The sequence below is a fragment of the Natator depressus genome, chromosome 23 (assembly GCF_965152275.1).
Source record: "Natator depressus isolate rNatDep1 chromosome 23, rNatDep2.hap1, whole genome shotgun sequence".
Taxonomy (NCBI): domain Eukaryota; kingdom Metazoa; phylum Chordata; order Testudines; family Cheloniidae; genus Natator; species Natator depressus.
The window spans coordinates 20,027,802-20,037,908 of record NC_134256.1 but is presented as its reverse complement, the minus strand read 5'-3'; the positions used below and the strand labels follow the sequence as shown (position 1 = coordinate 20,037,908).

The 10,107-nt window shown below is 61.1% G+C and overlaps 1 protein-coding gene across 1 annotated transcript; it reads left to right on the top strand.

Annotated features, from left to right (window-relative positions):
* The first annotated feature begins 5,452 nt into the window (after window positions 1-5,452).
* On the top strand, window positions 5,453-7,125 carry LOC141976286 (ATP-sensitive inward rectifier potassium channel 14-like). Its single transcript, XM_074937200.1, is given in 3 exon segments — window positions 5,453-5,580; window positions 5,582-6,059; window positions 6,595-7,125. Coding segments are annotated over 3 exon segments (1,137 nt in total).
* Window positions 7,126-10,107: the final 2,982 nt, after the last annotated feature.

Below are 10,107 nucleotides of genomic sequence, written 5' to 3'. Positions count from 1 at the left end.
GATGGGGGTGGATGGGGATAGATGGATGAGGGGGTGGATGGGGATAGATGGATGAGAGGTGGATGGGGAAAGATGGATGAGGGGTGGATGGGGATAGATGGATGAGGGGTGGATGGGGATAGATGGTTGAGGGGTGGATGGAGATAGATGAATGGGGGTGGATGGGGATAGATGGATGAGGGGTGGATGGGGATAGATGGATGAGGGGAGTGTGGGGATAGATGGATGAGGGGTGGATGGGGATAGATGGATGGGGTGGATGGGGATAGATGGATGGGGGTGGATGGAGATAGATGGATGAGGGGTGGATGGAGATAGATGGATGAGGGGTGGATGGAGATAGATGGATGAGGGGTGGATGGAGATAGATGGATGGGGGTGGATGGAGATAGATGGATGGGGTGGATGGGGATAGATGGATGGGGGTGGATGGAGATAGATGGATGAGGGGTGGATGGGGATATATGGATGGGGGTGGATGGAGATAGATGGATGGCTGAGGCGGGGGGTGGGGGTGTGGATGGACAATGAGGGGCCAGGGATTGGGAGCCAATGAGGGTGGAGGGGGGGAGAGGGATCCACTGGGCAGGCTGGGTGTTGGGGGCCAATGGGAGGGATCCCCGTGGGGACAAGGGAACGGGAGGCCAATGGGGTGCCAGCAGGGGGGCAGCCTCAAGATGGGGCAGGGGCCTGGGGCCTCCCTCCCGTGACGCGACCCCCACAGCGCCGGGCAGTGTCTCCTAGATCCGGCAGGGACCGGCCTGGTTTAGCTAAATGTCCTTCAGCCGGCAGCTCAAGGACAGAGCCTGGAGGCCGCTCCCGGCACTGCCCCCCCCCGTGGCAGTTCTGGGGGGGCACTGGCTGAATGAGAGGGGGAGGGGGGGCTGTGAGGGGTGTGTGGCAGTGCCAGCTGCTCCTTGCCCAGCCCCTCACAGTCTCAGCAGCCAGCATATGTGGGGCAGGGAAAGGCTCCCCCCAGCTCAGACCGGCAGAGACTGTGGGGGGTTCTCGTTTGCTGTGGGGCGCGGGGCACTTGCCCGGCTTATCTGGGCACTGCTCACGTAACCAATTCCCCAGCACTGCGGGGGTTATGGGGCCTGGCGGGGTGGGGGGGGAACATCCCCACTGGCAGGATCCCAGGCTAGAAGGGTCCCTGGGAGGCGGAGTACCAGGGTGGATGGGCCAATGGGGCTGATCCCAGGGGGCCAGGAGAGGGGGTGGGGTACCAGGTAGATGGGCCCGTGAGGCTGGTGCTCCCCATTCCCAGCCCCCCTCCTGTTCTCCCACACCAGGGTCCCCCCTCCCCACGCCAGGGGCTCTGGGCACCCTACCTTCCTCAGCCATGCCAGCGTAAGTGCTCTCCTCTAGCTCACCCATCAGATCTGGGCTGGCCAGGGGGAGGTGCCCTGCCCTGGTCATTCGGGGCAGCTGATCAGAGCCGTTGCTTCAGGCCACAAGCTCCTGCAATGGGTGGGGGGACATAGACTGGCCCCTGCTCCATCCCTCCTGCCCTCCCCCCACCTATGGGGTGCTCAGCCCTGGCCTGGGAGCCGGGGGGTGGGGGATAATGGGCCCAGGGAGGAAGTTTAGCTGGATTAAACTCGATGTGGGGGCCAAGGAGGGGACCGGCTGCCTCAGAGGGGTGGGGAATGGGACAGGGGGACCCCATGGAAAAAGGGGTAACAGTGAGGTGGCAAAATTTGCAGATGATACAAAACTACTGAAGAGAGTTAAGTCGCAGGCAGACGGCAAAGAGCTACAAAGGGATCTCCCGAAACTGGGTGACTGGGCAACAAACCGGCAGATGAAATTCCATGTTGATCAATGCAAAGTAATGCTCGTTGGAAAGCTTAATTCCAACTATGCATATAAAAATGATGGGGTCTAAATTACCTGTTACCCCTCAAGAAAGGTTTCAGAGTAGCAGCCGTGTTAGTCTGTATCCGCAAAAAGAACAGGAGGACTTGTGGCACCTTAGAGACGAACAAATTTATTTGAGCATAAGCTTTCATGAGCTACAGCCCACTTCAGCGGATGCATCTGTATCAGCAAAAAGAACGAGGAGTACTTCTGGCATCTTACAGACTAACACATTTATTTGGGCATAAGCTTTCATGGGCTAGAACACACTTCATCAGATGCATAGAATGGAACATATAGTCAGAAGATAGATATATACACACAGAGAACATGAAAAGGTGGAGTAAGAGGCTAATTAATTAAGAGGAGCTATTATCAGCAGGAGAAAAAAACGTTTGTAGTGATAAATCAAGATGGCCCATTTAGACAGTTGACAAGAAGGAGTGAGGACACTTAACATGGGGAAATAGAGTCAATATGTGTAATGACCCCGCCACTCCCAGTCTCTATTCAAACCCAAGTTAATGGGATCTCATTTGCATATTAATTCAAGCTCAGCAGTTTCTCATTGGAATCTGTTTTTGAAGTATTTCTGTTGCAAAATTGCCACCTTTAAGTCTGCTACTGAGTGGCCAGGGAGGTTGAAGTGTTCTTCGACTGGTTTTTGAATGTTATGGTTCCTGATGTCAGATATGTGTCCATTTATTCTTTTGCGTAGAGACTGTCCGCTTTGGCCAATGTACATGGCCGAGGGGCATTGCTGGCACATGATGGCCTATACCACATTGGTAGATGTGTAGGTGAAAGAGCCCCTGATGGCTGGCTGATGTGCTTAGGTCCTATGATGGTGTCACTTGAATAAATATGTGGACAGAGCTGGCATCGGGCTTTGTTGCAAGGCTAGGTTCCTGGGTTAGTGTTTTTGTTGTGTGGTGTGTGGTTGCTGGTGAGTATTTGCTTCAGGTTGGGGGGCTGTCTGTAAGCGAGGACTGGCCTGTCCCCCAAGATCTGTGAGAGTGATGGGTCATCCTTCAGGATAGGTTGTAAATCTTTGGTGATGCGCTGGAGAGGTTTTAGTTGGGGGCTGAAGATGACGGCTAGTGGAGTTCTGTAACTTTCTTTGTTGGGCCTGTCCTGTAGTAGGTGACTTCTGGGTACTCTTCTGGCTCTGTCAATCTGTTTTTTTCACTTCAGCAGGTGGGTATTGTAGTTTTAAGAACGCTTGATAGAGATCTTGTAGGTGTTTGTCTCTGTCTGAGGGGTTGGAGCAAATGCGGTTGTATCGTAGAGCTTGGCTGTAGACAATGGATCGTGTGGTGTGGTCAGGGTGAAAGCTGGAGGCATGTAGGTAGGAATAGCGGTCAGTAGGTTTTCGGTACAGGGTGGTGTTTACGTGACCATTGCTTATTAGCACAGAAGTGTCCAGGAAGTGGATCTCTTGTGTGGACTGGTCCACGCTGAGGTTGATGGTGGGATGGAAATTGTTGAAATCATGGTGGAATTCCTCAAGGGCTTCTTTTCCATGGGTCCAGATGATGGAGTCATTGTGGAGAGTTCTCTGAAATCAGCCACTCAGTGTGCAGCGGCTGTCAAAGAAGCAAACAGAGTGTTGGGAATCATCAAGAAAGGGCTAGATGATAAGACAGAAAATCTCATATCGTCTCCATGTAAATCCATGGTACGCCCACAACTTGAATACTGCGTGCAGATGTGGTCGCCCCATCTCAAAAAAGATATTTTGGAACTGGAAAAGGTTCAGAGAAGGGCAACAAAAATGATGAGGGGTCTGGAATGGCTTCCATATGAGGAGAGATTAATAAGACTGGGACTTTTCAGCTTGGAAATGAGACGACTAAGGGGGGATATGATTGAGGTCTATAAAATCACGACGGATGTGGAGAAAGTGAATGAGGAAGTGTTATTTACTCCTTCTCGTAACACGAGAACTAGGGGTCACCCAATGAAATGAATAGGCAGCAGCTTTAAAACAAACAAAAGAAAGTATTTCTCAACACAACACACAGTCAACCTGTGGAACTCCTTGCCACAGGATGTTGTGAAGGCCAAGACTGTAACAGGGTTCAATAAAGAGCTAGATAAGTTCATGGAGGATGGGTCCATCAATGGCTATATGCCAGGCTTGGCAGGGATGGTGTCCCTAGCCTCTGTTTGCCAGAAGCTGGGAATGGGTGACAGGGGATGGATCGCTTGATGATTCCCTGTTCTGTTCATTCCCTCTGGGGCACCTGGCATTGGCCACTGTCATCAGAAAGGATACTGGGCTAGATGGACCTTTGGTCTGACCCAGTATAGCCGTTCTTATGTTCCCCTATACGGGGTACCGGCCCCAGGGCAGGCACTGGCTGGCTCAGGGGGCAGGGAATGGGGCATGGGGCCTTTCTCCTCTAGGGGACACTGACCCCAGGGCAGGGGACTGACTGACTGGGGGAGGGGGCTGGCAGGGGCTGGATCCCTTGCCAGAGATTAGATATTGACTTTGTTGTGAAATGCCACTTACAACCCTCCCCCTCCCCTCTGCTGCGCGAAAGCTACTGTGGGGGACGGGACGGGGTGGTGGTGGCTGTGGGGGCGGGGGCGGGGGAATGGCTCAGGGCAATTCCAGGTCCCTGCTGGGGGGGGCGGGGGGAGACTCTCCCATTGCAGAGTCATATCCTGGGCCTGACCTCTAGCTTGGGGAGGTGAGTGGGGTTAGGACAGTGGAGGGGGGCGGGGCTGGGAGCCAGGACACCTCTGGCTCCCTTGCTGTATGGTGTTAGGCAAATCCCTGCCTCAGTTTCCCCTTGTGGAGAATGGGGACGGTATACTGAACCATGTCCCTGCTTGGTGATGGCGGTGGTGGGGATTAATTTGCCTTTTGTGGGAAGACACGCCCTAGGAAGCCAGACCTGAGCGTGGGGTCCTGGGGCAGGGGGTGTCTCTCAAAACGCCTCCCTTTTCTGGGGCCTCTTTCCCTCCACAGCTCCCAGAACCCCCCGGGACTATTCTGTGCACCCGCAAACTCCTGTTTAAGCCCATCCCACACCTCTCTCCCCAACTCTGTCTGGTGATTCCCTCTTAGACAAGGGAAGGGGCAGGATACTGGGGTAGATGGGCCCGTGGACCAGATTCAGGGGGGCAGGATACCAGGGTAGATGGGCCTGTGTGGCTGATCCAGGGGGGCAGGGATGGGGTGGGATACCAGGGTAGATGACCCTGTGGATCTAATCCAGGGGGCACGGAGCGGGCAGGACACTGCGGTAGATGGGCCCAGGGGACTGATCCAGGGGGGCAGCGATGGGGCGGGATACCGGGGTAGATGGGCCCATGGGTCTGGCGGGCAGGATACCGGGATAGATGGGGCTGATCCGGGGGAGCGGAGCACCGTGCCCCATGCCACACCCCTGCCCTGGCCACCTGCCATGCCCCCCAGAGCCCCACGACCCCCCTCTCCTCAACCCTGCCCCTCCATCTCTCTCTCCCCCGCCCCCTCCTGGCCGGGCAGGACCCCGGGGCCGCCCCGAGCCGCCGTCTCCCGCTAACCGCCCCGCGCCCGCGGAGGCGCCGAGCCGGGGCGGGGGGGGCGTCCCGGGCCATGGGGCCGGAGCCCCTGCGGGACGAGGAGGAGGAGGACGGGGGCCCCCCCCGCCGCAGCCGCTTCGTGAGGAAGGACGGGCACTGCAACATGGAGTTCGTCAACCCGGGGGAGAGGAGCCAGCGGTACCTGTGTGGACGCCCGCTGGCGCTGGCTGGCCCTGCTCTTCTCCCTGGCCTTCGTGCTCTCCTGGCTGCTCTTCGGCCTGGCCTGCTGGCTGGTGGCCGCCCTGCACGGCGACCTGGGCCCCGCGCCCGCCCCGCGCCCGCCCCGCTTCACCCAGGTCACCGGCCCGCTGGGCGCCTTCCTGCTCTCGCTGGAGACCCAGACCTCCACCGGCTACGGCTCGCGGGGCGTGACCGAGGCGTGCCCGGCGGCCGTGATGGCCGTGGGGCTGCAGTGCGTGGCCGGCTGCCCGCTGGACGCCTTCCTGCTGGGGGCCGCCGCGGCCAAGGTGGCCAGGCCCAAGAAGCGCAACCGGACGCTGCTCTTCAGCCGCTGCGCCGTGGTGGCCCTGCGGCACGGCCGGCTCAGCCTCATGTGGTGCGTGACCAACCTGTGCCGCAGCTACCTGGTGGGGGCCCACGTCCGCGCCTGGCTGCTGCAGGTGGGGGCCGGCGGGCGCAGGGGGGTCGGGGGTCGGGGAGGGGAGTGGGGCCTAGTGGTTAGAGCGGGGGGGGGGCTGGGAGCCAGGACTCCTGGGTTCTCTCCCTGGCTCTGAGAGGGGAGTGGGGTCTAATGGTTGGAGCAGGAGGGGGCTGGGAGCCAGGACGCCTGGGTTCTCTCCCCGGCTCTGGGAGGGGAGTGGGGTCTAGTGGTTAGAGCAGGAGGGGGCTAGGAGCCAGGATGCCTGGGTTCTCTCCCCGGCTCTGGGAGGGGAGTGGGGTCTAGTGGTTAGAGCAGGAGGGGGCTGGGAGCCAGGACTCCTGGGTTCTCTCCCTGACTCTGGGAGGGGAGTGGGGTCTAGTGGTTAGAGCAGGGGGGGCTGGGAGCCAGGACTCCTGGGTTCTCTCCCCGGCTCTGGGAGGGGAGTGGGGTCAGGGGGCCGAAGCGGGCAGGGATACGGCTCCAGTGGCCAAGGACAGGGAGCTGATGGGGTGGGGGTTGGGTCTCCCCGCTTCCGTCCCATCACTAACCCCCAGCCCCGCGTGACCCCCGAGGGCGAGTTCCTGCCCCTGGACCAGCGGGACGTGGAGGTGGGCTTCGACAGCGGCACCGACCGCCTCTTCCTGGTCTCGCCCCTCACCGTGGTGCACCAGATCGACGACACCAGCCCCTTCTACGGGCTGGGGCCGGCCCAGCTGGCCCGGGCCGACTTCGAGCTGGTGGCCATCCTGGAAGGCATGGTGGAGGCCACGGCCATGACCACGCAGTGCCGCACCTCCTACCTGCCCGGCGAGCTGCCCTGGGGCCACCGCTTCGCCCCCGTCCTGGCCCGTTGCCGCCGCGGGCGCTACCGGGTCGACTTCCACCACTTCCACCGCACCTCCCCGGTGCCCGGCACCCCCCGCTGCAGCGCCCGGGAGCTGGGGCAGGAGAGCCCCGGCCCCGGCCCAGCCGGCCCCCCCCGCGCCTCCTTCTGCTATGTCAACGAGCTGGCCCTGCGCGAGCAGCAGCCGGAGGAGGAGGAGGAGGACGGGGCCACGGGCGGCCATGGGGCCACGGAGACGTGATGGGACGGCCCCTGCGGGGAAGGGGGCTCGTAGGGTTGGGGGTCAGTTCCTGGGGGGGAGGTGAGGTTGGGGTTGGGGGTCAGTTCCTGGGGGGGGAGGCGAGGTTGGGGGAGTCAGTTTCTGGGTGTTGGAAGGGGTGGGGGGCAGTTCCCTTGGGGGTTGGAGGTTGGCTCCTGGGTGCTATTGGGGGTCAGTTCTTGGTGGGGAGCTGGGAGGCAGTTCCTGGGGGGCTGGGTGTCAGGGGGGTTCAGTTCTTGGGGGGCTGGGAGGCAGTTCCTGGGGGCTGGGTGTCAGGGGGGTTCGGTTCTTGGGGGGCTGGGGAGGCAGTTCCCGGGGTTGGTTGTTGGGGGGTCCATTCCTAGGGGGCTGGGTGTTGGGGGGCAGTTTCTCGGGGCTGGGTTTTGGGAAGGTCCTGGGGGCCTGGTTGTTGGGCGGGAGGTTGTTCCTGGCGAGCTGGGTTTTGGGGGAGTCAGTTCCTTGGGGTGTGGGAGGGTTCAGTTCCTGGGTGGTGTTTGTTGGGGGGGGTCCGTTCCTGGGGGGCTGGAGGGGCAGACGTTGGGGGCTAGTTGTTGGGGCTGGGATGGAAGGAGCAGCCCCAGCTTGACTGGGCAGATCCTGACTCCGCCTGTCCGTCCGTCTGCCTGTCTGTCCCCCCACATGGCCCCAAAGCGACAACTGGCGACACAGAAATAAAGAGGATTTGGAGAGGGAAATTGGCTCCGTCTGATTATTGGGTGGTGAATGGGGTTTGGTGGGTGTCACTGCCCCCCCCGGACCCTCCCCACCCCATCAGCTAATGCTGACCGCCGGGGACCCCCCCACCCCATCAGCCAATGCTACCCCCCAGGGACTCCCCAAACCCTGTCACCCAACGCTGCCCCCCTGCATTTCCCTGTCAGCCAACGCTGCCCCCACAGGGTCCCCCCACCCCATCAGCCAATGCTGCCCCCCCGGAAGCCCCACCCCAGGGACCCCCCTCTCCCCAGCCCTGCAGCGGGGGGGCAGGGGCTGTTCAGGTGGTTCCTGGCCGGGACTCAGATGCCCAAAATAACCAGTAGCAGAAACCATTTACTAGAAATAGAGAGAGATTCCCGGGGGGGGGAGGGGGGGCGGGTGATGGAAAGTTTGGGGAGAGTTGAGGGATGGAGGAGGGATGACAGACGGATGGAGGGGGGATGGAGGGATGATAGAGGGAGGAATGATAGAGGGATGGATGGAGGGATGGACGGAGGGAGGGCGGGATGGAGAGGTGATAGAGGGAGGAATGATAGAGGGATGATGGAGGGAGGGATGATAGAGGGATGGACGGAGGGAGGGAGAGATGGAGGGATGATAGAGGGATGATAAAGGGAGGGAGGGAGGAATGATAGAGGGATGATGGACAGAGGGATGGAGGGATGATAGAGGGAGGGATGACAGAGGGATGGAGGGATGATGGATGGAGAGAGGTTTGATAGAGGGATGGAGGGAGGGACGCAGGGATGATGGAGGGAGGGAGAGAGGGAAGGAGGGATGATGGAGGGATGCAGGGAAGCTGGAGGAGGGCTGGGAGCTCAGCTAAAGCTGACAGAGTTTCAATCACTAATCCCGGCCTCCGAGCTGGGGAGAGTGGGCCCTATTAACACCGCCCAGCCCGGCTCCTTCCACTCCCCCCCTCGCCATCCCCCCAGCCCGGGCCAATCCCCCTCCCCCAGCCCAGGCTGTCCATGGGGCAGGGTGTGGGGACCTCGGTGCTCAGCACCCACTCCAGCCCCTGCCCGGCGCTGCCGCGGGCGTCTCTCTCACACCTTGTCCGGGCGATAAGGGGCAGGCCCAAAATAACCCCTTGAGTGCCCCTAATCTTGGGTCATGGGATGCGGGTGGGCCGGGATGGAGGGAGGGGCGGCGCTGTCTGATCGGCCCATCCCGCAACAAGGGGTGACCCCGGGGAAAGGGGCCCGGTCCAAATCCAGCCCTCCGCCCCTCCTGAGCCCAAGGGCAGGAGATCAGAGATGGGGATTAGTGTGTGTGTGTGTGTGGGGGGGGGACACGGCCAGCTGTTCCCCCAGCCTCCCCCAGCCCCAGCTGCTAATTCCATCCCTGGGCATCCAGCCTGGTCCTTCCCTCGTCATTAGGGACACGGGGCTTGGCAGGGCGATGGGGGCACAGGCTGCCAGCCAGATGCCTGCCAGTGCCCTTCACTCCCGACCCACAGCCCCCCGCTAGGCCCCCCCCAGCTCTGCCGGTGCCCGTCACTGCCGACCCACAGCCCCCCGCTAGTCCCACCCCCCCAGTCCTGGAGGTGTCCCTCACTCCCGATCCACAGCCCCCCTCTAGGCCAGCCCTTCCCCACCCCAAAGCTCTGCCAGTGGTCCTCCCCGCCCCCCCCTCCCCCAGCCCCGAGTCCTTTCAGACCCCTGGGAGCTCTGCCTCCCCCCACAAAATAGCCATTTCTCAGAATAGCTCAGGGACGGGCGGCTGCAGCTGGGGGGGGGTTTCACCCCCATTTTCCCAGCCCAGGGGGTAGACGGGGCCCCTGGGTCTAAGGTAGGTTCCCGGCTGGTCCCCTTGGAGCCCGCAGAGACCCCGGCAAGTGAGCTCAGATCGCCCCCTGGTGGCCTCACGGGCACATGGCAGGGCTGTCTATGGGACTGTCCATGGGGGTGTCTATGGGGCAGACGGGGTGGAGGAGGGAGGAGGGGGTGGTTATGGGGCTGGCTATGGGGAAGAGGGGGTGGCTATGGGGTGGAGTAGGGAGGCTGTGACTATGGGGGTTTCTATGGGACAGAGAGGGTGGAGGAGGGAGGGGGTGTCTATGGGGGTGGCTAGCGGGTGGAGGAGGGAAGGGGTGTCTATGGGGCAGAGGGAGTGGCTATGGGGCAGAGGAGGGAGGGGGTGTTATTGTGGGTGTGTCTATGGGTCAGAGGAGAGGGTGTCCATGGGGGTGTCTATGGGGTGGAGGATGGAGGAGGGGGTGGCTATGGGGGTGGCTATGGGGGAGGG